Below are 26,834 nucleotides of genomic sequence, written 5' to 3'. Positions count from 1 at the left end.
GGGGGGCAGTGATACATGCATTCGAAGAAGAGACAGAAGTAGCGCATGCGCTAGAAGAGGAAGAAGTTAGTTGGCTCTCTCGCGCGCGCTCGAACCACTAGGAGACTGCCGCAGGTTTTTCGTCTCTGCGCGGGTGTTCTTTTTGGCGTTGCACGCTACAATATTATGCGCTACATCGCCGGATTTGAAAACAGCTGTAAGCTTTGTTATGCCGAAACCGGCCCCATTGTCAACTCCGTAGAGGTGAAAAACGGGTGCTTGGAAGCTGTTCCCATGAAACAAAGCAATGATGATACTTTCACTGATCTTCTATTCTCGCGCACGTATTACACTACGGATTGCTCTTCACCGGGAAGTGATAGGGGTCCAGCGTAACTGTTCTCCTTTCTCCGCCCCCGGCCCCAGCTTCAAGGGTCGCCTAGAGCAGTAATCACAGTTGGTGCAGCATCTAAGGATCCCTAAAAAAAAAAATTGGCGGGGGTTTAGCTTTGGTTAAGCCTGGTAGCTTGCGAAAGCGAGTGCAGCGCCTCTAACGGAAGGAACGCGGCGCGCCGCGTCTAAAGAAGGAACGCAGTGCACCGCGTCTACAGGCCATGCGTGGCTACCGGCCGCCGCTGCGCGACGACTCGACTTGGTAGCCCATCTCACACCCTAGTATGACGACAGAGGTCATTCTAAAAGTCAAACGTGGCTACCGGCCACCGCTACGCGAAAGGCCGTTCATGAGCGTAGTATTGCTTTCGCATTAAAAAAAGACTGCCTTGTGGCTCCCGCCATCGTCTGCAAATGCAACTATCTATGCGCAGTTACTGAATGCAGGCACTTGCTACTACGACCACGCTCAACTTCAGCGCACTTTTGTCCTACGATCAGTACCTCCTGATACTGATACGAGGGGTATCTCTTCCTGTTATCTGTCTGTCGGTGCAGCTCTAAAGAGCTGCAGTTCTCAATAACTTCCTTGTGATATTAAAGCGGAGAAAATTGTGCCCAGAAGATTTTCAGTTGGGTTTTTTGGGCGCTTTGCTGGCTGCTGACACGGCACCCAGTGATAATACTTGATTTAAAACTGGCGGAACGTAAGGTTCAAGACTTTCCTCTTGACTTTACTGGCCGCAGCAGCCTCGGCAGCTGCTTTCTACCCGCCAGCACCCACCCCACATTTTCTAGAAAAAAGTTCTGCCCTCTGTAGGATTATTTTTAAATATAATTCAGCGTTCACATCTGTAGCACCAGTAGAAGGCAGAATTTGAATAGGTAGAACGACGTTTGATTCATTTTATCTATGCCTCCGTAATGAAATGACATCCTAGTATTAAGAAAATTCATATGCGCGCGTGCGGAATAGATAATATATGTATTTCGTACAAATACCTGTATGATATATATAGCGCAGGAGAAATCCGGTAAAATTTCACCGTACTTCATTGCTCAGTTATAGGCGGGAAGTCAATCCACAGAAATGGATTTAAAACTTGCTATCTAGGGTTCCGTGAAATAATTGCAGGGCATCTTTTCTAGAAAACTAGGAGCATAATTTTGGCTAAGTGCAGATAGGTGCTTTGGCATCAACCGGGTTAGAAACGCGTGACAACTTTTATTCCGATGAGCAATCTTTGTGGCTTCAACATGATAGGTGCGGTTTGTAGCTATTACGCGTGTCGTAAATATGTCACAATATATTTAAGCGTTTGTTTTAAATACTGCGATCATTGCTACACTCAGTCCTACTCAAATCAGGGGTATCTTAAGGTTGTTTGAGTAAAATGTATGGAAAGAAAATATGGAACGTGTACAAAATGATTGTGCGCGATAGCTATCTTTGTTGGCGAGCGATATGAAACTAGTAATGTAGCGCTCTTGTTCTAAATGTTCCTAAACAATGTTCCTAAATGTATCCTAAACAATGTTCCTAAATGTTCCTAAACAAAGAAAAACTTAAAAGAGAGGTGTTTAGTTTGGACGGCAAAATCAAATACTTTCTAAATCTAGCTTCTTCATATTGGCAAGAAAATTTTGCAGAATTCTTCAATGCCGCTCTCCTATCGAAGGAAGTCGTTGTTTTCAAGAGGAAAACAGCCGCTCTTGCTACAAATATCATCGTTATGGAATCGTATCCTAGCTGCTCCGGTATTTTTTGCATGCACCGAGTAAGCTTTAAAATTTTAGCTCCCAAATTACTGCCGACAAATGCCCCGCGCGACTGCTGCTTTAGATTCAGTTGAGTGTGCTGCTCATGCCTTTCTTGTCTCTTTTGGACGCAGGGGTGGACATCTCCGAGGAGCCCGAGGAGAGCAGCAGCAGTGTTAGCGGCGGTGGCGGCGCTCCCTCTTCCCCTCCGGCTCCTCGTCGCGTGACAACCCCGCGACCGGCAACTGGCGCGCCTATGACCAACGCACAGCCAACAACTGAAAGCATAACAGTGCCGACGATTATTCCACCCACGGCAATTACGGTCCCTACGATGGGAACGATGACAACGATGGCAGTGACCACTCCGACTCCAACTACGATGACGACGACTACAAAAATTACGACGACAACGACGCCGACAACGACGCCAACGACGACAACGACGCCGACGACGACAACTACGACGAGAAGGACGACGACGACGACGAAAACTACTACAACTACAACGACAACAACGACGACAACGACAACTACAACGACAACGACGACGACGACGACGACAACCACGACGACTACAACGACAACAACAACAACAACTACTACTACAACAACAACTACAACAACTACAACTACAACAACAACTACAACGACCGCCCCAAGTAAGCATAATTGGTCTTAAATAACGCACAGTACGCAGTAGGCTTACGTGTAGTATCCCGGTAACATGATTACGTGTACTTTCGAGCCCAAAAAAAGTGCGTGGAACATGCTGCTCCTAACCCGCTGCTCCTGCTATGCTAATGCCCACTTTCACCAGCCACGAGCGCTACACATCTGAATGGTCAAATGACTTGCCTCTGCATATAATTGGACATCTTCCGGCCTGTCTCGACAGTGAGCCGTGCAGTAATGTGGCTTGACACTGAAGTCAGACCTGAGCTCGATTATTATACACCAGTTTTCTTTCTAATGCTATGTTGGCCATAGTAAAAGAGAGTTAATAGACGCCTGATATTAAAATTTCATTCACAACGGTCTCTACTGATTATTGCATTCATTGGCCATTGCAAAGCATGCGGCTGATCCCCATAGTTTCATCAAACCACAATTGAAGGTAGCGAGCCTGTAAAATGAAAAGAGTGAAAGCATGTGTGCAAGGGGAGCTTCTATTCTGCCAAATGTAATGTGTTCTCTCAGGGTGATGTTTTATTACTTTCGAAAGCTTTGATGGTTTGCGTAGTATTTTTATTTTACGCATAGTCGTTTCTGTATAAGCTCCTCTTTTTCGCATAAACACCACCTATATCACAGCGCGTGTCAAGTGTGGCGCCATCAGGGCATTCCGGCATGTAATATGTTCCATAACCCAAAGGCGGTGTTTAAAGCGCCAGAGCAAGGATTAAGGGCAAAGGTTAACGAGGGACAGCCAGAAAGAGCAAAGAGCAATCGCAACCATTGTGGAGGGCTCCGGATTAGGGAGTCCGGGGCTTCTTTATCGGTGACGCGCACGTGGGACACAAAAGACTTAACACTAGATGTTCCTAGGACAGCATACTCCGGGGACGCAGGTGAAAGTTGCAAAAATGAATGACCTCCATCGGGCGCGCGCCTTCATTCCTCTGTGGCCAACGCGTACCTGCTGGAAACTTTGCGCAGGTCTTCAAACGAGTAGAACCGCTATCGCGACCGCGTGCGCGTTTTGCCGCGGGATGAAAGCGAAATTCGGTTTTGAAGTAAAGAAAGAATGTGTGCACTTTCAATGTTCCGTGAGGGCAAGGAATAACAAGGAACAGTTGGAAAGAGGAGCGACCATCCTTGTGGACGGCTCCGGATTAGGGCGACCTGCTCTTCTTAAGCGTGCGCGGAAGCCGTGTAGCACATAGGTTTCTTCTATGTTTTACCTGGATAGAAATGCGGCTGAGTAGACGGAATTCGGTCCCGTGTCCTCTAGTTTAGCTGCCTGAAACTCCAAATACTCAGCTAACGTGGCTGGTGGCTTGCGTCAATTGTTACCACACACACAGCCTCGCGCTGATGAGGAGCTGCTGGCGGTAGCGTCTACGACACCAACGTGCTGACAGCGCGACATGTTAAGACTTGGTCCTCAGGTATTGTCCATATGTATAGGTATTGTCGCGTGTTTTCTTAGGAACAAGAAATTTCGAATCCTTGATGACCATCTACACAATATGACTTCTACGGGCAGCCATTTCTGTTTCGACTACTTGGTGTCGTATTCTGCTTCATAGCCGGAACCAATTCGTTTTATAACACTGTAGATGGTTCTGCTTGTTATATTTCTGAACCATACGGAATGTGGCCCTTTTCAGTGGCGCCTCTTGAACGAATACCTGACTTTGGGCATATTTGCGCTAGGTGTGCTAACTGTCTTGCTGCTGCCTCTTCCTTTGCAGTAAAAGAACTCGTCTGCACGGTTGGGAAAACAGCATCTCTCCCGAACATGTACCCAGGTGATGGAATGTGTACCTACATTTATTACACGGACGTCTTTATCAACCAAAACAGGGTGGCGCCCACGGGCGTTTTCACAAGTTTCGCGGTATTCAAAAAAGTCATCGCTGGGTACACAAGGACCAAAGGAGGACTTTCCTTCGACATTAGGTGAGTGACGAGGGATAGGGAGTTTCGGCTGGAAGCTGCTATCGTTAAGCTCAGAAGAGAGAACAATTGTTGCCTAAGGAGGTTTGGCACATCCACTACTAGTTATACCCCTGTCAAGCGGGCAAGTTAAGTGCACTTACGGGGAGTGCGCTTCGGCATCCCGAGTGACACTTTGGGCTACGCGGTGCTAAACGGGAAAGCAAAGTGCACTCATAATAAAAAAAAATGGCGACAGAAAATGAGCGGAATTTCTGTACAGGACGATGGAAAAGAAAAAAAGACTCATAATATTTGATTGCTTAACGTGATAGCGCAAATAAAACGAGGTTCAACAGTTTTTAGCGACGAAAAAAATGAAAATAGAAGAAAAGCCAAGACCAGCCAAGATTGCCCAGAATTTTGACAACAAACAAGATGGCGGCGGGCAGCAATGTTGCATCTGATCACGTTTACTTGTTTTGTTGCTTCGCTTGTAGCTATAACCAAGGAACTTTTTTCTGAAAGCAGTGTTATAGCACGTAAAATAAAGTTGTAAGTACTTTTTATGCACTATAAATTTTGTACATTGGAACCGCTGGCATCGAGGCCACGCACTCGACCAGCAAAGTGTGGTCCGTGAACGCACTCTCAGCGGAGTGCACTCTTCTGCGAGTGACGCTCCACTTGCATCGTTTAGAAGCGGCAAAGTGTACTTACAGCGAAGTACACTCTCCTTAAGTGCACTTAACTTGCCCGCTTGACAGGGGTATTAGCTTCTCTTCCAGCTATGTTCGCTCTGCAATCTAAGACCTCCCAATGACTCTTAGTTTTGCGATGTGATTCGCACTGAGTGGCAGTGACACACCTCAGCGAATTCGTTGCCACGAAAGGGAATATTTTCCTGGCCCTGAGGATTTCCCTAAAAGTTGGCACTGAGGGATACAACATTAAGGTTGTCCTCTATCGATAAATAGGTTTTCATTAGGGAGTTGAAACCTAAGAAAACTCAGCTTTGAAACGATACCAATGGAAAATGAAGTGCATGTGCCCCCACCAACGCCTATTTATAGTAGGAAAGGCCGTGATATCAAGGTAGTTATGGATCGCTCTGTAGAATATGTAAATGTAGTCCAATGTAGGAGGAGAGATCGCCGTTTTCGTTTCTCAGTAGCAAAGCATCACGCAACACGGAGACATCGTGCATTCGGGGTCCCACGTATGTAGTTGTTTTTTTACTTGTAATATAGAATAAACGCTCTCTTAATTGGTAGCCAGTCAACTTAGCCACTCTAAAAACCATACAGCGTGGAAATACATTCTCTAGCTTTTTATGATTTTCTAGGTCCTCTGCCTACTTTTTGATAAAATGAAATGAGCAGCTGTTTTGCGCGAATGACTTAGTCCAATGAAAATGAAGGCACAGGGTGTAAAAAAAATTTAAAAATGGGAAATTTTTGTCTGGAGAAATTTCCATTCCTGGAAAAATAAACTTTCTCTGGAGAAATTTTAAGATCCGACCGTGCATAAACATTATAAAGTAGCGCATTCTTTTCGCACTCTTGGTACAGCCACAATAACTATTTGTCAAGCTGAGTAGCGGGGTGGTGTGCCTAATTTGGAGCTTGACCTGATTCTGTCTAAAACATGATGTACAAAGTAAACCAGGAAATTTTTCTTTGCTCGGGTTATGCATTTGCATTAGTGAAGCTAAGAAAGGCATTGGTATCTACTATAAAGTATAAGACATTTCACTACCTCCTATGAAGCGTGTAATTTCTTAACTGCAGTACGGTGATTTTTAAAATAACTTTTTGGTTTTCGTTGCAGATATACAAAACATGGAGTAGTTTGATTAGGTCACATATTTCTCTAAATTTGCTGCAGAGAACAGTTTATGGCACTGTCTAAACTTCTTTACAGTCGGAGGGGGGGAAGAGAGACATGCCAACAAATCATTTAACCACGTCTTATGAGAGCGCGCTCATGAACATAGACGAAACACAATCGTAGACGGAGCGCTCAGAGTCACTGATGGCAGCATCACCTCAATAATGTTCATTTGTATCTCCTGATATCAGAGAACAATGTGCGTGAGATATGTAGAGTGAGAGGGACTCAACTTAGAAAGACACCAAGTAGGTGACAAGGCAGGTCAGATAAAGAAATTGCCAAGAAAGGGAGCGTAAAATATAGGCTTGTTCTGACCACTTGGCAACTTTCTACGTAACGGAAGTTTCAGCGTAATTCATGTGCCATAAAATTCAAGTAAGATTGCATTCTCTCGGCCTTAAATATTCCAGGGTGTCGTTTTTGTTGTTTTTTATCGATCATTAGAAAATCGATAAAAAGCCAAATTTTTTCATCCCTTTTTAATGTAGGGAGAGGCAATGCTACAGAAATACAATAGCACCTATAGGCATAGTAGGATTTTTTTTCGGACATTTTATTTGATGAAAACAGCAAAAAGGCCGTTATCTGAAAAAAAATGCAATCATTGAATATCTGTGATTGTACCGCACTTCTGGCTCCTACCGAAAGCACAGAAAGGGCAATAAAGTTAAAAAGAAGCGAATGGAATTTTGGTGCGATTAGGAAGCTGAAATATACCTCAAATTATAATGCAGATTTAAGGTCTATTGAGTGACCGAAGTTGGCATAACTGCAACAAATAATCCAGATCGAGTAATAACGAACTGCTTTGATTCGGCCATACTTGTTACAGAACGCAGGATTCATGTTTTCGATCATTCTAGGACAATACCATCGGGTTGATGCTCACGAGCATGGAAATTTAGTCTTAGATGAACGCCATAGGAGAAACGCTCGAAGATACCGGGATCATTGCCGCAGCAGAGTGGTATCGAGTCATGAACGCCACGGCTATATTTATTTCATGGGAGGCAAATTACAAAAGCGACTTTGTTGGTTGGTTTGGTTGGTTTATGGGGCTTAACGTCCCAAAGCGACTCAGGCTATGAGAGACGCCGTAGTGGAGGGCTCCGGAAATTTCGACCACCTGGGGTTCTTTAACGTGCACCGACATCGCACAGTACATGGGCCTCTGGAATTTCCCCTTCATCGAAATTCAGCCGCCGCGGCTGGGATCGTACCCGCGTCTTTCGGGTCAGCAGCCGAGCGCCGTAACCAATGAGCCACCGCGGCGGGGCCGCGAGCTGTGCTTACTGACGTCACTTGCTTCTCGAGCATGCGCAGCACGTCTGTCCAGGAGTCTTTACTAGCAGGTACCGCACCCATCAGTAGATTCCTAAACAAATCTTTCATTTCTATTTAGTGGCAACCACACGAACCAAATTCTGGCGGTTAGGGGTGACCGTCAGAAGAAGGATTTATCCTTTTCCTTGGAACTCGATTGTAAAAAATGTATAGACCTTCTGTGGACTTATAGACGCTGTTGCCTATATATGGCTGGCTCCTCCTGTTTGTTCAGAGTCTATTGACGGTCTGCACAGATAAGTCGTTTGGGTGGCTATTAGAGCTTTTTTCTATTAAGAGTCTAAAGACTACATATAAAGAAATGTAGATTGCTAGTTTTCATACAGTTGTCTGTTCATAGCATAGCAAAAATCGATTGTAAGTATATTAGGTGATGCTCATTTCATACTTGCAGACGAAAGAAGATTCAAAGTCTTTTTAAGCTTTTGTCTATTCACAGTCTATACACTCTTTGGACAAAAAAAAAAGATTTGGAGTCTTCAAGACTCATCCGCAAATATAGTCTGCTGCCTTTCTAGCAACAAGAGTAGATTGTTTCTCTGTTTGAGATTTTTGTGTTTTCATAGTCTACACCTCGAAACTGTTCAACCTCGGCCAGTGTAGCTCGCGCTACAAAGACTGATAGCTCGGGGAGAGCAACCTGGGCCTCGCAAGGCCCTCCGCTGGGAGCACCTGCCATCGCAGGGCAGTGGCGCGTATTTTAACCGATGCCCCACTGCACCAGGTGGCGTAGGAAAGTAGATTACGAAAGTAGATAACGACCATCTGCATATAGTCGAAATATCCGGAGCCCTTCACTACGGCGTCTCTCATAGCCTCAGTCGCTTTGGGACGCTAAACCCCAATAAACCAACCAAACCATCTGCATATATTAAGGCGAAAGTCTTTAATGCCTCATACTGTCGTTAGCAGACGCGTCGGCAGGAGTGTCGACAGACGCGTCGGCAGATTCGTCCGCCTTTCTGCGTCACTGCTTAAAAGGCTCAAGGTTCCAGCATGAATAAAGGCGCATCTAGTGAATGCATAGGCTTCATAAATAAAATAAAGGGAGTAAAGTCAAGAAAAGGAAAATAAAAAATAAAAATAAGAAAATAAACAAAAATAAAAACATAATAAAAATAAGATGTGAAAATAAAAATAAAAAACAATAAAATTAAGACAAGGAGCAAAAAATAAATAAAAACAAAATATGAAAAATAAAAAAGTAAATAAAAACAAACAGTGGCCAGGAAACGCTTTCGCCTTGGAGCACTTTAGAGAGCCAAAGTGCCCCCTGAATTTTTGGAGTTAACACATCGAGCTATCGCTTCATACCCTTATGGCAGAGATTAAGTGTTCCCCGTTGTTTTCTGCATCTTGTGTGCGGTGTGCGGTGTGGTTATTTAGCTGCGTTTCGCCTAGCTCTGTCCCTCAAGTAAGGTTCTCAAAAACTCGCACATGCTCATTGCTTGTTTCAGATGTCGGATCCTAGGGACCGAACTAGACGCCTCAAGAATACTTTCTTGAGGCAGTGCAGCGTCGCTGTATATGCATAACAGCCGTGTTTAAGAAGCTTCAGCGACCGTTATGACAAAGAAGTGTTGCGTTCAGAAGGGCATTTAAGCCGTTGCAGCCAGCCTCTTACTTTGACTACTCTGCCGTTCCTAGGCAACACACTTCCTCACCATGATATTCCAGAGTGAATGAATCTGATTTAGATTGGCACGTCATCAGGCGATCATATTGACTGTCAGGCTAACCGAATCATAAAAGCCAAACAACGATGCACATCAAACGACGCAGGGTACTGGAGACCCAACTTAGCATGCTGTCGTACGGTGCTGTAATGCTCAGTAGGGATTCTCTCTGGCGGCATCTGAAAGAATGACCATAAGATGCGAGTATCTAAAATAATGACTACGCATTGTTCAAACCAGCCAGTTCCTATCTGCAGTAGATAGACAGATTTTTCTGGCCGCCATGTTAGTCAAAGTCTGCATAATTTCAGCCCAGATTTGTGACTGTCTTTCAATAACACCACCAATCATTTCCAGCCAGCGTGCAGACATAGGAACAATGTGGTTGGCTGCTTCCGGAGGAATGCTTATGAATTTACCACCAGTGCTTTTATCATCACGGAGTGTGCGTTCAGTAGCGGCAGCGCAAGATGATTTTTCAAGCTTCGAATAATTTCAATACAATACAGTAGACATTTTCTTGGGGGCGTTAGTGAACCATATGTATATTTATAATATTACGAGGCATCATAGCGCGCACGCTGTGTTGCGTCAACCAAATATCTTTATTTTTTTTATGCAGATACATTACGGCTAGCATCATTCAAAGAAACTCATCAGCTCTGACAGCGCTGGCGTCAAAAAACATTCAACACTACGGCTTCCTCACCATGATTGCACCAATAGCCAAACTAGAACCATGGGTAAACAAAGCAAAGGACATTTTTTTGGTAAGCCTTCTACAACCTCTAAACATATCACATCACCGCTGTTCTCCGGGGCTGTGATAGCCATAGAAACGCCGCAAACTCATTCGTTTGCTCGCTTCGTGCTTGACATTTCCAACTGCGATGATGCAGTATCTGTGGCAGTATGTTTAGTATGCATACCAAGCAGGCTAAACATAAAACCATTTAAGCGGAGGAGATTCGGAATTGATAACGGCCAAATAACGAGAAGCTGGTAATAAGATATTAAATTAACATCTTTGGAAAGAAAATCCCGTTAAAGAAGTCGCGTAAAAAGGAAGCCTAGATAGCACTCATCTTTGGAATTAGTGTAGCAGTGCACGCTAACACCAAAATTCATTTTGCCTAAACCTTGCTTAGAAATTTCAGTTCCCTAGATTTGTGTATTATATTTCGATGTTCGGCTGAACCAATCATAAAGTAAAACTGAGTATTTATGTTAATCACCTAAGCTCTTGCTAGACTTCGACATTTGTTGTTCGGGCAGAAAATATCGAAAGCGCCGTCACTGTAAAAACAATCATTAATGTTCCACCCGAGGAAACACGGTCGGTTTGTGGCTCTATGAAGACGACTGAGAGCCGTACAAACCAACTTACGTACTTACTTATTACTTAGCCATAGCGACATAAACCTGGTGCAGCACGCTCAGTTTTTTACTGAAAACATGGCATTGCGTTTGCTTGCAAAAATGAATGCTGCACTCGACGATGCATGTTTCTAGTGACGTCAGAATATTGACATCAAAGACGAAGGTAAAGGCTGGGTAAGTGGCGCCGCGTACATCGCCTTTTTCTTTTGTCCCTAATGTTTTCACGTTTCAAGCCTCAATGGTTAGGATTGCTAATTGCGCTGTTTCAAATTGTACTGTGGTTAGTTTAGCGGATGGATATTGCTGCACGTCTAATGAAATGACGCAGTCAGGCCCGGAAGCAGTACAACCTTGTATAGAGAAATATTTGCTACCATAAATTTTGCAGTCGGTATACTTTGTCACATCAGATAGTCGGTTACCGAAAAAGCACGTTAATGTGATTCTCGTTTAGGTTCTGTAGTTCACTCTAAGACTGGTTTGCGCTAATGTACTCCATAGCCCAGAAGACCAGTAATGTGAAGATTTACTACATGGTGTATGCTTGCCGAATATCCTCCGTCGTTGCAGTTGTCAGCATATAGATTTAGAAATGGAAGAAAGAGTGTAAGAAATTCTGTTCAAGAATGCACGGAGTCCAAAATAAGTATTCCCTGCTGGAAAAGTTGTGTGTCTGCACACTGTCTGTCAAGGCCGCTGTGTCCCTTGTTTTCAAATGGATCGCGGCGTTTCAGTGCAGATTCGCCACTGTTGGTGGCAAAGTAAAAGGAAAGTTAGATTATCAATTAGTTTATTACACATCAAACGTGCAATGCTGAATCTCGATATTCCTGCCCCTACACCCGTCCACAGAAGGCTGGTTTCGCTGAATTAAAACTTAGCGGCCCTTCCTAATCAGTTTGTCCTCCTCAATAAAACGGCGATAGGACACCAGCACGTTTTATTGTGGAGGGTCAGGTCTTGTACACGTTCGCCAGTGTGGTTTGAAGCGGTTGTATTGTACCTACTTAGGAGAACGACGTACGATCTGCCGTTGGTAGAAGGCAAAGAAAAGTACGAGAGGCAAGAAAGAACGTGAGGGAAATCGTAGATAAAAAAGGGAATAAAACAATGGTGAAGTTGATCTTGAAGACCAAATCAAAAAAGCCAGAAATGACTCACACAGTACGAATTATGCATTCAGAGGGATGCAGAAGATGCTGAATACGTCTAAAGCAGAAATGGAATGCGCATGGTCGTTCCGCGGCAAGGACAGAGACGAGCAAAAGCAAAGAGAACGATAAACTTGCGTGGGAACAGTGCGGTGCGGAAGGAAAACAATCAATCTTTGTGAGCTTATTTCTAGATAACTGCTGAACAGGAACCGACGATGGCAGAAAGCGAGCTGCACGAAGCAATTCTGAAATATGGGCGTTCATCAGAGTAACCAACCGCATGGTGGCTTTTGAGCCGCCGTCATGTTTTCAAGGTCGCTTCGACAACGAGACCCTTAACATTAAAGGTGCACTGAAGAGGAATCTGAACTCGCCTTTTTGCCGCGGAAACTCGATCTACACGTTCCGAGCATTCTTAGAAACTTCGACTTATTGCCCTGTGTGGCCGATTTCTCTAATTAAATCGAATTAACGTCCGGCTCCCGCCTTTATTTTTGAATTCTCCCTCGTACGGTGGGCGGAGTCGACCAACACGTGGAGTGCCTTTCAGCCAGCTCCGTGGAGGCTTTGCTTTCGCTTTATGTTATTTTTTCGGTTTCCGTTAATAAATAGTTTCATTCGCAAAATAAGCCCGCAGAAATAAAAATACGCGCGGACTATTTGCTTCTGCGGATTACTACGTATTACTCCGCCGATGGCAGAGCGGCAAGCCGCCACGGGACTGGTGAAAGACACTCCACGCGTTGGTCGACTCCGCCCACCGTACGAGGGAGAATTAAAAAAAAAAGACGGGAGCCGGATATTAATTCGATTTAATTACTGAAATCGGCCACACAGGTCAATTAATCGACGTTTCTAAGAATGCTCAGAACGTGTAGATCGAGTTCCCGCGGCAAAAAGACGAGTTCAGATTCCTCTTCAGTGCACCTTTAACATTTTTGCCCACGGACAAATACGTGCTTTACGTCGTCCTTCAGCTTATAGTTGCGCGATTAGCCTTAACTTCGATAAGCAAGGATACTCTCCTTAAAGACATCCCACCAGCTTCCAGGAATTGCATGGAACGAATGCCAGATATATAGAGGCACCACAAGTGTTATAGTCATGCATTTTAGGGGCTAGTCTGGCTGGATCTCTAAAAAAAATACGTTTCGTTCCAGACACTACGAATCTGTGAATAAGTATTGTAATCCTTGTTCAGTTATGGCTGTTTGAAAACAGCTCTATATTTTCACAAAAACTACCGCTAACTGGAGGGAGCATCATATCTGATAAGCAACAAAATTTACTAAAATCCAGCAACCAGATTGTTTTCTTTAAAAGCTAAAGTTGGTATGCGTTAACGATTAAGACAGAATGCGTTCTAAATCACGCTGTTTTTCAATTTAGAATTTTTTTCTTCGTTGACTTCATTTATTCGAGTTCGAACATTTCTGTTAAGTTCAACATGTCTCAAACAGACGATGAAGCATTTTGCGTTTCCTAAAAGTTTCGTTGGTGCTTTTGAAAAAAAAAAACTCAAGGAAGAGCCAAAAATTCAGTCTTTGCAGGTCGCAGCTCGCTAATGGCATAAAGTACAATTTTTCTACAGTTCTCAGAATTGAATCACAAAAAAGGGAAGAATAACTGGGAGGTAAAAACGCAAAGAAACGACCTACGGAAACACCATAGATAGGATCTATGGAAACGCCATAGAGCTGCCCTACTGTGGAGATAAGTTTTCTACTTCATGTAGGCGATGTTTTTGGTGTTGGCTGAAGCACCCGATATGCACGGCTATACCTACCGCACCCTGCCTGTGTAGTTGCTTGGGTAAGTGCGAACTGCCGCCGTGGCCACTCGATCGAAGGATGCGTGTCCTGGTTTCAATGGTTGTCTGGTAAGGAGCAGGTGCTAAACGAACTATATTGAAAAATACCTGCGCTTAAAAGACACGGACTGAAAGATAGAGACACGCACACCAGCGCCGTGTGTGTGTGTCTCTATTTTTCAGTTCGTGTCTTTTAAGCGCAGGTATATTTCAATATGGTAAACCAACTCGCCCAACAAACCACTCTGCTAAACGAACTAACACGCCGTTCCCTTGCTGTTAATGGCCTATGCGGGTTTGTGACGTCAAAACTGCCGGCTTTATTTACCGCAGCACTCTGTGGACTAATAAGACTAGACAGGAAGCTGCAAACTCAAGATTCAGTTAAAAAAACTCAGCCTTGCCATCACGTCTTCTGTTACTTTGCTCCGCAAAAATGCGACAGTATTTCAGTTAAAGCCAGTATTCACGCTGAAAGCAATGATTTGATGGTAACAAAATCAGTCGCATTTCAAGCAACATGGCAGGTTCCGAGAGAAGCGACTGCTTTTCAAAGACGCTAAAGGCATCACGCTTTGTTTTGAACATATCCTCCGAACCAGTATCCTGCATCTTTTTTTCATGTATGCGGAATTCTCAGCATTTAAATTTCCGTACTGATAGAAAGATAGTACAGTATTCTTGCTTTCATTACGAATGCTAAAAAGTTTTCATATTTATCGCCGGCATATAGAGCTATTAACGCAGCGAAACTAGACTGGGGCCAAAATTTTAGCACAAGTTTGCTACACGATAGATTTTGGCACTGTGCAAAGAGATTACAATTTTGGTCTTTTCTATACACTGATAGACATAAGGTGAAACGTCCTTCTTGCCACTTCTTAAAGGAGTAACCATTGTAAAAGAAAGGGAAATTACGATAGAAAATAATTTCTTTGCCGCTGTAACTTTTGACGGGCACTGCTTTGTAATTTTCTTTTCATTCAGTTTCTGCAATCCACGTATAATGCGAACATATGTAATAAATGTTCACTCCTGTGAACGCAGGGTCGCGGCAGTTGGCTCCTCGCACTTATGCCGACTGAGGGAATGTAACCGTTTATTTACCTTTTCAGGCGTTAAAAAATCTGCAAGGCAACGATCGATCAAAAAGAACCATCCTTGCTATTGGTACTTTCAACTACACTCAGTCAATGGCTAAGTACACCGACCTGTTCAGAAAAGCCATCGCTAAAGAGTAAGTTTTCCTGGTGTTACGTGGTGCTATCCACAGAGCAGATAGCCTCCATTTAGTACCTTCTAATCTAGGTACTCAAGTCGTTGTGTAGATGATCGCTGTAGCTTAGAGAAATAATTATCTATTGCGGGTGCCTGCTTACCTGTTACATAACCAACTTCGTACGTGAAGATCTGTGGCCGTGTGGATATAGGCGCAGTCTAGCCCCGTTGCCCCAGACAGAGGTGATAGAAAAATTTTGCTGCAGATGGATTTTTGCGCCTTTACTATTTTTCCTGTATCAACGTATGTAAGCTTATGGAGACGAGAATAAATAACAAAACCTTCAACCTATAAATATGCCTAATGCGAATAAAAGCATGCGTGGAAGCAACAACCCCACTCACCCCACTTCGATAAGGTACCAGCTGATCTCATTGTAAAAATTTCAATACGACTCACGTAGCATATTGAAGCCGGTGTAGTGTCCTGGCTGCTAGAAATAGTCATATAGAGAAGAACGAAATGTTCTTTAACGTTATTTCGTTGATTAGAGCAGGTAACATTTCTGTCCACTAAAGATGAAAAGTACAATAAATTATCGGAAAATATGTACCAACACAAAGATGGACAGATTGTAAACCACAGCGTAACCCTTAACTGTAGTGCGCAACATATTAACTCCAAAATTAGCTGAGTTCAGCAATACACACGCAAAGACCTGGGGTCAGTTAAGGCGGAAAACTGGGCTAGTTGGTGTGTCATCATTAATTAAAAGATTAGCGCATAAAACAAGGACACAGACATAGAAGCAGACCGGACAAGTGTCGAAATTTCTCCTGCAAAGCTGTTTATCAAAAAAAAAGATAGCCATTATACCTCCGACATTCTACAAATGTTTACCATCAGTTCATGCATACTCGTGTAAAGAAAAATGGAAGAGGCTATGCCTACGTATGCAGTTTATCTCTTAAGGCGCGCTGAAAGCATTCATATAGATAAGCATATCATTCATATAGATACGTATAAACATGGAACCCTTCTTGAACGCATTCTTAATAGGATTTAGGTTGCCTTCGCTGGAGTCTACAATGAGTGTGTAATGTTCTGGCAATTTTCGCGCACAGTGCCTGTTTTAACCGGTTTCATTGCTAATTTTTTGGTATTGATCAGTCATCGTCTTCTAAAATGCTCTAGTACAGTCGTCACCAGTATTACATGAAACTAATTTTTTGCACAAAATTGCTAATGTACGGATTATTTCATGAGTGAAGAGGAAAGCCAGTTAAAAAAATAAAGAAATATTGAAAAATCAATGCCAATTAAAAATGAATTCCATCTCATATTGCTTCCGACTGAACGTTCCTTTAAATCGTGGAACGAAAGCATACCAATCTGACCCACTATCCCACCTTAATCCACCCATTAGCCCCCAATTTTCCACCTTAATCCCTTCTGTGGGGAGGCTGCTTGCAAAATTTTTGGGATCGTTAGAATATAGGGAGGTGGCCGACCTGCCAGAGCTTAGCGCTCCTCAGATTTGCCCATTTGACGGTTCCTTACGTTGGTTCACTGTTAGTCACGCGGTGTTGCTCACGTCCCGACCAGCATTCATATGCATTCATATATCGCATTCATATATTCATACAGCATTCATATATCGCGAGTAGTCCGCACACCACTACAGCACGGCGGTGCAGTGGTTAAGCAATGCGCTATTGCCGCGACAGGCGCCTGCTATACCGATAGCACTTGAGAGACCCAGCTTACCCCCACCCCCCCTCCCCCGAGTTCCCGTAAGGCTCATGCGGATCCCCACGGTGGCAGCTCACAGTTGCAGTGAATTTGCAAAGGGCGAGTAGTTTCCTCACACTCCTGTAGGCTAGCTGCCACTTGCCACGGTGAGCAGGCTACGATGACGTCACAGGGATGCGCGACCTCTGTCGACCAATCACAGAATTTCGTGGCAGAGAAGCCGGATATATTTTGGATAGGAAAACCTAAATGCAATTTAATTTCATAATGTGGAAAAATGAACTGCCATCCTAACCGTCCCTGGTAAATCGAGTGGGTCCCGCCTCATTTAATCTTTGCAGTGTGTTCTTCGCGACAGATACCTCATCAATCAATTATTTTGAGTCCTATCCTGTTCTCGCCTCCACAGCGGGTGACTATGGCTTGCCATCAAATGTGAATTTAGATTTAAGCTAGAGGGGAGGGGGAGACTAGCAACCAATAAAGCATACGTATTCCTTTTTGATAGAATCTCACTGACAATATCAGGTTCGTTATTAAATAGCTACGTAGTGGATGTGAATGGTGTGGATGTCAATGAGTAATTACTCCCTTATCAAAAAACAGTAGTCAGAAGCAACAGCTAACTAATTTCTTTGCGGTGTTTACCATCACGTTCCGCGTGCGTATAGCACAATGGGTGACGCCGATATAATAGAGGATGCAAATTTGGCGGTACTGCATAGGCAGGTAGATAGCTGAGTAGCGCGGCGCGCAGGCTGCTCTAATAGGTGTATCTGAATCCCTGCTTTGATTTCGATGGTTTCTAAAAGAGTCGTTGCCCGTTTAACGCGGTAGCACTTAGGTGGCATGCAACCACCAATGTCACGGCACCTTATGACGTCATCAAAAATGTGCCCACCGTGGCGGCTATCAGTAAAATTAATGTTTGGTCGCGAGAGTTTTTTCGGGAACAGCAACCCAGCACACAGAAGTCCCACGTCTGGAAGCACCTCAAATCTTAAGGCAGTGGCGCATCGCTTAACCGCTGCAGCATTGCACCAGGAATGGCATAAAGACTCTCAGAGTTCTAGGCGTGTAATGTAATGAATGACCGATTCCGCATAAGCCGGCATAAGACCAATCACGAAATACCATTAAGGCGGAGCTTAGGTGTCTCCTCCAGCTTTTTAGTTGGCGTCATACATCGTATTAAATTCAGTTGAGTCAAGCGCGTCCCGCCTCTATCCTTTCTTACATTCACGTCTGCTGGCACAGTACCCCAATTTCAAAAGTACAGAAAAGCCAACCATCAATTTTATCTTTCTGTCACATGTTGTTCATTTGACTTCATCCTCTTTTTTCGTTCTACGTAGAACAATGCCTCCGAGTACACCAATAAACTCCCTAACACAGCAAGCGTTACACTCCGTGCAACTATGGTTTCTCAGAAAACCTAGTGCTTTTAAAACCAAGCGCATTTTATCGTTAGCAGCGAGAGATAGAGATGTTTTTGAAAAGGTAGCCTCGAGACCTAGGGAGGGGGGGGGGGGGGGGGGGGGTAAAGACGATGAGGCAAGCTACCTCTGACACTCCTTGGCAACCTCGCATGCAAAGCTCCACAGTTGCACTTAATAGATATATCCAAATTCGTTATTCCCAGGATTTATTACAGCAGGAGAGTTCGACTAGGATGCCGTGATGCTTTTGCTCATTCTGGGTTTAGAAATTAACCCCCAATGCGATCTGTTTTGCTTCCACTGCAGCTACAAGGCAGACGTGGTGGTCGTGGTGTCGTCTACCAACATCCAGGAAGATGTCACGAGATGCAAGCTGATCCCTCCCGGCCACCGAGCATCTCAAGCCGGCAACTATCCATTCTTTGTGAGTGCATTCCTCTGAATACCATTGCACTATTACTTGATATAGTACAGATCTTGGAGCTCCCTAATACTCATAACAAAATATTTTATTTAGCTTGATATGATCAAAGTGGTCGGGGCCCTTCTGGGCCCGAAGTAGGAAACGCATGCTCTGGTGCTCTGGTTCCTGCAAGTCCGGCCAGCATCGGCCCAATGTCGCCCTTGCTCTCACGCTTTCTCTCGGTGTTATTGCGAACTAATGCAAGCAGCTCATAGTAAGCCACCGGCTGCGCAAAGCTGTTATCCTTTCGAATTTTTATATAAGAACATTGCTGCTTCTCCACAGGCCAGTCAAATTTTGGCTCTCTCATCTGTTGGTCGCACAGTTATTGTCAAGAGTCTATATGCTCCGAGCCTGCTATTCGATACTAAACTTGCCAAAATATAACACTATAGCTTTAAAGAACTAAGCTTACGTAAGGTTATCGCATCAACAGGTGGACAACTAGCGGTATTCCACATTGCTTAGTTAGCATGGCTAGGACAAATTAATCGTGTACAGAATTAAACGGCGGGTACGTACGGGGCTATAACGTTTTATCGAAAAAGCCGGCAACCAGGTGTGAAATTTGCTTGGGATAAGGATAACGCTTTAAAAGCGGTCAAAAGAAAGCAGCACCTTGCGGAGGCTAAACTTAATGATTCATGCAAGAATTCCGTAACCAACATGAAAAGCAAGCGTATGTAAATGCAAGGGATATTAATTGGAGCGGCGGCACCGCTTTAAGTGTCCTGAAAAAAATTGATAAATATCCAATCAGGAAAATGACGGACGAGGAGACACTGTCTCTCGGCTACTAGTCATCACTTGCTTACTGGATTGATTCAAGGAAATGTATCGAAAATACCGTAGACAAAGGGTAACGCTGAATATGTCCGTCATCTCTAATCCTAAATATACAAGATGGTTTGGTTTATGGGGGTTGAACGCTTCAAAGCGACTCAGACTTTGAGGGACGCCGTGGTGAAGGGTTACGGAAATTTATACCACCTGGGGTTCTTCAACGTGCGCTGACATCGCAAAATACATGGACCTCTAGAATTTCGCCTTCATCGAAATTGGACCGCCGCTGCCGGGACCGAACCCGCGTCTTTCGGGTCAGCAGCCGAGCGCCGTAAGCACTGTGACACCGCGGCGGCTTAAATATACAAGATGACTGAGTCTGCTTAAGGGGGATTGGTTTGGTATGGTTTATGGGGTTTAACGTCCCAAAGCGACTAAGGCTGTGAGAGACGCCGTAGTGGAGGGCTCCGGAAATTTCGACCACCTGGGGATCTTTAACGTGCACTGACGTCGCACAGTACACGGGCCTCTAGAATTTCACCTCCAAAGAAATTCAACCACCGCGGCCAGGATCGAAGCCGCGTCTTTCGGGTCAGCAGCCGAGCACCACAACCACTGAGCCACCACGGCGGCCGCTTAAGGGAGATGCAAAGAGCAGAACAGAGTGAAGCACATATGGAAACATGTCCATTTTAATATGAGATAAAAAATTTTGCTTGAGTACGCAGACGGAAATTGCAGGGAGGAATGAACCGTAAGTAAAAACACTGCTGTTTGAATACAAGCTAAATTGTGTGCTTAGGCCGATGCCCGGATTAGAAAATTAGTTTCATTTGCCGACTAATGTAACTGGTGGCAGGCTGTTCAGCACAAATGTCTGAGAATGAAGTTTTTCCGAGAGCTACATCTAGGAACCACACTGGCAGCAGGCCACTACTTATACCCATGTGGCCCTTGTAAACTAGCATGTTCTCGGGCCTGTTTGCGGACTCACCGCCCCGTTAAAACAATTTAGTTTTTCTCCCCTGGTTAGTACACACAACGCAAGAGCAAGAAGTTGTGTAGCAATTCGTTTGCCCTGATCAGTTCCCTTTTAACGCCTTCCCTAAAGTTACTGCTTTCTGGTAGGGCACCATTTACAATCTTTGCGAATAATATACAGTAGAAGGAGTTTATTTACAGCTGTGGTCTATGGCGCGGTACACACCGGTAGCATTCTGTACCTTTGATTGTAAGAGTAGTTCTCGATCTCGACTCCTCCGACCCCCCCTCTCCCCCTCCTCCAACAACAAAAAAGAAACTAACTTATCATGAATGCCACACTAACCCCTCTGCACGGCTTAGAAGAATAACTTTTCAGCTGTTTGCTTTCGAGGAAGGCTCTGCATGTTTGCCTACGGTAAGAATATCTGAGGCTAAGTGACGCCAGTCTCTGCTGTGCTCTTACTGTTCAAGCCGGCCCGAATGCGCACTGCAAGGCGCCATACATGTGCCTAGGAAATGCCACTTCACGAAGTGCCAGCATGGGAATTGCCAGTACCTCTTCATCTTGCTCTTTAGCTAGACATGTTTTCCTGTCATTTCGTGAACAGAACCATGTCGGGGGTTATCGCAGTCCGAGCTAAACGAGGTCACTGGAAATAACAAGCCTTTAGTTCTTTATCTGGGCTCCATGAATTGCTGTTCCGTGGCGCAACAAAATTAACACCTCGTTATGAAGATGAATGGACACATAGCGTGAGAATGATCCAATACTGCGAACGAGGTGTGAAAAAATATGTGGTTTTTTTCTTTCAGAACATAATGATGAATTTGTTAAAGAAGTCCAACCAGTACCCTGACAAGAGCAAAATTGTTGGCATGACGTTTGAAATGGCAGCCATCGCTTACAGGTATCACAAGAGTATCGCTAAGCACCAGGATGTCCGGCTCTACGATGCATGCACCCAGTACGCGCTTGTACCCGTGGACGTGGTAAGCTCTGCTTGATTCCTTAGATAGCCGAGAAACATTGCTACTCATTAAAGCCTCAGGTGTCGATAGCCATTCGTGCATTCCTTTATATATCAGTATTTTCTCCTGTAAACAATATTTCAAAAAACACACTTCAAAATGAAAGACCAATTAACAGTGCATTTAAAGAAATTCAGGCGAAGTGACATTGCGCTGTTTTCGAGCCACATCAGAAACTGTGTAACTTCAGATTCTTACTCGGCATGCTATAACGTCTCGCAAGCAGCGTGCGTTGCAGCAGACTTCTGCGCTTCATACTGAAACTGGCTAGGTGTGTCACAACATAGCAGTATTGTAGAGTGGTTCAATAACATGAAGCATGTTCTCCAGAGCGTGCCTGTAACAAATTATGCCCCGTGTCCTATTCAATAAAATTAAACTATCATTTTGAATTTTGTGTAGTAAATTAGCACAATTTTACTACGCCTGGAAGGCATTTGGCTATAGCTGAGTTGCATGCAATACAGTGCCGTACGAACAGCATATATTCCTTATTAAAAAAATTAATCAAGGCGGAGGAAGAAGATAAATTTGGAATGATGAATTAAAAATCTTGCAAAATTTCTAATTGACTGGAAGAGTATTGCGGCCTAAGCAGTGCGTTATATCTTCGTTTTATCGTGTGTTATATCAAAACACTTCATTTAGGCTGCGAAGTAGGCAAGCATATCAACAACATTTCAAGAGCGCCAAAAACAAAGCAAATGAAAACGAGGCGAGACAAACACGGAGCTGTGTTTCTTTCGCCTGGTGTAGTGCTGTCTGCGCTTTTCGTGGTGTTTAAATATGGAATCAAATCGGCTCGCCCAGCTTTTCGTCCTCCAGAAGCATACATGGGACAACATATTCCGTTCGTCAGTGAACATTATTCCTAAGCACCCCTAACGCTTTTACGCTCCCTCAACAAAACCGTCATCGCAGTGATCAATTACCCTTGCGGTATTTTTTCTTTAGAGCGCATCTCTCAGGTGCCTCTTGCTGTTTTTTCATGTCGTAGTTAGTGACGTAACTCGCCACCAGACAGGTTCAGTTTTAGAGCGCAGCTCCTAGATGCCCGTTTCTGCGTTTCGCGGCGTCGCCGTTGTGCGTTGTAACCAGCAGAGGACAACCTTTAAGCTGCGAAAGCAATGGAGTGGGAGGTTCGAAAGGTGAGTGTAAAAGCGCAACCTCCTCCCCTCCTTAGCAGTCAGCGCGCCGGTGAAGGGCGCAGCTGTGATTGATTGACTGATAACAACTGTTATTTCCGCCGATGTAGGAGGCCCCCTACTCCCCGTCCCTGGCATGCAGGCCTAGGGGACGGGACCTCCGCGACTAAAGACTGGCGAAGATACATTGTCTCTTCGCGGCTTCAGCCGCCAGGCGGACAGCTCGTTTCTGGTCGGCGGGGACCTCGCTTCGCTGAAGGGCCTCCCAGGCTGCTCTACTCTTAAAATTGTCCTCAGCACCCAGGGATTCCGGGCATTGCCAAATTATATGATCGAGGGTCCCCCTCGCTCCGCAGGTCTTACATTTGTCATCTTTTTTATCATCTAACGTGGTTTGAAATAACCAGACGGGGTTAACGAAATTTCCGGCCTGTAATCGTCGCCAGGCGATGGCCTTTGTATTGGTTAAGTTTGGATTCGGTGGTAGCATTAGACGCCTGCCTAACCTTAGTGCACGGCGATTTCCGCGTACGTTTGCAAACGTTCGTCCATCCCCTGGGGGTCGGGTGGCTCTACAGTTACCCGGAAGTAGAGATCTCGGGCTAACATGTGGGCCGCCTCGTTACCGGGGACGGATGTGTATGCTGGGACCCAAATTAAGATGATCTTGCGATCAAGTTTGGCTGCGGCTGTGCATAGCAACCGTGACGTCACACAGTAGCGGTAGAAAGAGCGCGCGCGCGTCGGCGGTGGCAGCTACACCGCCGCTCCTTCGTCAGACGTCTCGTTGCAGTCGAGTGAGTGAGAGGCAAGGCTCCGAAGCGGCCCAGCGATTCCGCGCCAAGCAGTTCAGGGAAGTGGCAGTGGGTTGACCACAAGGCTTTCGCCAAGCACACTTTAGAATTTCCAAAGCGTCTTCGGTATTTTTTTGAAGAAAGGAAATGCGCAATATCTGTCTCCATCAGCTGCGAAACCAATGGAGCGGGGCTTGGAAAGCTGGGGGCAAAATTTGTAAATTAGTTTTTGAGGAAAGGTGATGCGCAGTATCTGTTTCACAAATCTCGGTGGGCACCTGAACCGGAGGGAAGACGCATAACTGCCCTTTTGTAACAGCGGGCACCTCAATCGTGCTTTAAGCTACGTGGCGGTAGTGACAGATGTGCGCTGGGTGCATTGTCATTGACAAGGTTGTGCCAAAAACGCTGCCACCCGCCACGGTGGCAGGGTGGGTGGGAACTTTAATGAAGATATAAAGACAAGCGGGTATTTCTCACCACTTATGGGGGAGAACATCCCATTCTTCTCACTTGTAACGGCTCCCACAGCTGGACAACCTCGCGAAATATTTGCGCAGACCTGGTCTTTGAGAACCAGGCATTGGTGCAGCAAGTCACGCATATATCCATCTATTTCTCCAACCACAAAGCTTCCTTCGTGAAAATCAAGAACTGTTAGTGGAGTCTTTCTCGAAGAAACAAAATGTGTGCAAAATAAGTTGTCTGAAATTGTATACAAATGCCTTGCTGGAATTATTTGCCTCAATCTATGGAACAGCTGCAACAGCTGATGAGCTACGCTCAAATTTTGCATTAGGAAGTAACGTAATCGTCGGCAATTTTTTGTTTTTGTTAGTAGAGCGAAACGCCACGTGCACGTCGATAGCAGAGCAATGGACGAATGGAAACATCCTGGAGTGCGGCTAGCAGAGTAAACCGCCACCTTGCGCTTTACACTTCCAGAGGTTGCGGGCGGCGTGTGAAGAGCTGCGCTCAAACTTTTTTATTACCGACTATCGCTATCGTCTGTCCATTATTTTCGCCTCTTATCCAGTGAAGCGCCTCTCACATTTGGCCCTTGATTCTGGCCTACGTAGTTTGCAAAGACCGAGACAGAGGCAGTCGTGCGGGACGGCATAGTGGCAGCGTAGATCACAAGCCGCTGGCACCCGACTGTGTGAAACAAAATGGCGTATTGTTGTTCGTCTGAAACGAGAAACCCGTACGATAATAATGCGAAACTAATTATGGTCTCTAGCAACGCGAATTGTGCTCCTGTGCTCTTTCTTGCAGGCATGCGACGCACAAGATTATGCCATGAACACTCAATACACGAACGTCGCCATCATGAACGGCTCCTCCGAGTACGCTGTTTTGTGGGAGACCACTAACACCGTACTTTCGAAGGTAACCACCTTAATGTGCCTATATGCCGCTTAGCAATTCCATCACTCGCTCGCTGATGCAGACGTTGCGGCGAATTTCCGGGGTGTTCGCATGAGCACGCCTGCACCTATTCCTTGTCTCAAATCCCTCGCAACGCAACCAGTGCCACGGGTCCTGTGCGGGAACTGCACGGCAAGAGAGGGGAAGTACTGTCACGCCCAGACAAAACGCAATGGCGATGGCAGGCAGTGCCCGAACGGAGAGAAGTTCTATTGCCGGAGTTCGAGACAAGCATTTCCAGTTCGTGCGCTTTGCTGCCACCGCTTTGGCATGGCGCTGAACATTGAAAATAAGTGTGTTGACATTATCTGTTACACAAGAAGCGAATGCTGAAGAGATCGTGATAGGCCGCTAGACTTGGCAGTACTGGTAGGGCGCTGTCACAAATTTACTGTAATGGCATTCTTTAATCTTTCTCATAGAGGGAACTTATGCTCTTAAACGAAGAGCATTTGAGTGTCGGCGACGGCAGTAAATGCACAAGAAGGTTAACGCAGATGTCAACTTATTTATTTATTTATTTATTTATTTATTTATTTATTTATTTATTTATTTATTTATTTATTTATTTATTTATTTATTTATTTATTTATTTATTTATTTATTTATTTATTTATACATTCATACTGCAATCTCATGGAGGGATTTTAGCAGGGTGGGAATAGATCAAAAGAGATAAAAATACAAGAACGAGAAGCGGGTCCTCAATGAAAAGAGCGACATGTTTGAACAATGCAGCCAGCAACACAGCAACCAGTCAGCAGAAGCAACGATACTGTGTGACCAACTATCTATTCCTTCATATTAAACACATTTGGCATTAACTTAACCGCGTATGTGGCAGGCGGAAGTTGCGTATAATTATTAGAATTTTCGTGCAGAAGGTTTAGTTCACCGATTTCTTTATCCGGAATTGATTAGAGTCCTTAAGGGTGCTGAATGCACAAAGAGGTCTCAGATTGTAGGAAATTATGCGCTTTATTTGTCTCGAATATGTGGTAGTCGCAGTGGGTATTGCTTTGTGCTAGAATTCTACAATTGCCCTTATTCGCAGGTGGATCTCATCAGAACTCTGCCCGCATGGCACCGCTTTTCTTGGGTGGTGTTCGACGTCCACATGTCCGACTCCCAGAGGAAGTGCCCATACGACAGATTCGCGCTGCTCGAGCAGCTGAAAACACGCTTTGGATTCTGACAAGAGTTGCGGCACCTGAAGCTGTCACCACGTTGAGAGTAAAAAAAAAAAACACCCAAGGCCGATACGCTTATTCTCTATATACTCTTTGGTCTTCCCGAACTCCACGTCCTCTTGCGGCACATTCCTAGCGTTCTCAACAACCGGATGTCTGTGCTATGATACTAATGCGAAAGCGCTGCTCCAGACGTAGCAACCCCTGTAGCAACTACAGCCAATGTTGGTTGAGGAAGCTCAAATAAGTTTGGAGGAGCGTCGGGCAAGCTGTAGCCAATGGTGGGCAGGTGGCCGTAATGACTGACCGTAATGACTTTCACCTGGTATTTTTCGGCTATATTATCGAATGCTCCGGACAATAAGGCACAAAAAAAAGGAAAACTATTTATTTTGCCTAAGATAAGCGCTTTCGATCTGCACATAAGCCTACCTATGAGGACAGTGCGGCAACCCTGAGACCCGCACCGCTTAAGGGAAGAGTTCCTAGTAACTCGCAAGAAATCTGACAGAATGGCTCCGCGCCCATTATCCTCCTAATTGCTCTTGATATACGTTGTGGTTGCAATAGGCGACCAACAGATGACACTTTTAGTTATGTTTCTTCCCACATCACTTCGT

The 26,834-nt window shown here is 44.8% G+C and overlaps 1 protein-coding gene across 1 annotated transcript; it reads left to right on the top strand.

The window, feature by feature from the left end:
- Nucleotides 1-2,295: 2,295 nt before the first annotated feature.
- On the top strand, nt 2,296-26,219 carry LOC149331331 (uncharacterized). Its single transcript, XM_089555468.1, has 8 exons — nt 2,296-2,792; nt 4,548-4,755; nt 10,267-10,414; nt 15,104-15,225; nt 18,705-18,822; nt 21,442-21,618; nt 24,872-24,985; nt 26,079-26,219. Exons 1-8 carry the CDS (start codon nt 2,387-2,389, stop codon nt 26,217-26,219), a joined length of 1,434 nt encoding a protein of 477 aa, XP_089411594.1. The 5' UTR covers nt 2,296-2,386.
- The last annotated feature ends 615 nt before the right edge of the window (nt 26,220-26,834 follow it).

The sequence above is a fragment of the Amblyomma mixtum genome, chromosome 8 (assembly GCF_055824585.1).
Source record: "Amblyomma mixtum isolate Tamu chromosome 8, ASM5582458v1, whole genome shotgun sequence".
Lineage (NCBI taxonomy): Eukaryota > Metazoa > Arthropoda > Arachnida > Ixodida > Ixodidae > Amblyomma > Amblyomma mixtum.
This window is presented reverse-complemented; position numbering and strand designations above follow the sequence as displayed.

Coding starts and splice junctions, on each gene's coding strand:
- LOC149331331 (XM_089555468.1), top strand. CDS start 2,387: ATGACCAACGCACAGCCAACAACTGAAAGCATAACAGTGCCGACGATT. Junction 10,415..15,103: donor AAGCAAAGGACATTTTTTTG/GTAAGCCTTCTA, acceptor TTACCTTTTCAG/GCGTTAAAAAATCTGCAAGG. Junction 15,226..18,704: donor AGAAAAGCCATCGCTAAAGA/GTAAGTTTTCCT, acceptor CTTCCACTGCAG/CTACAAGGCAGACGTGGTGG.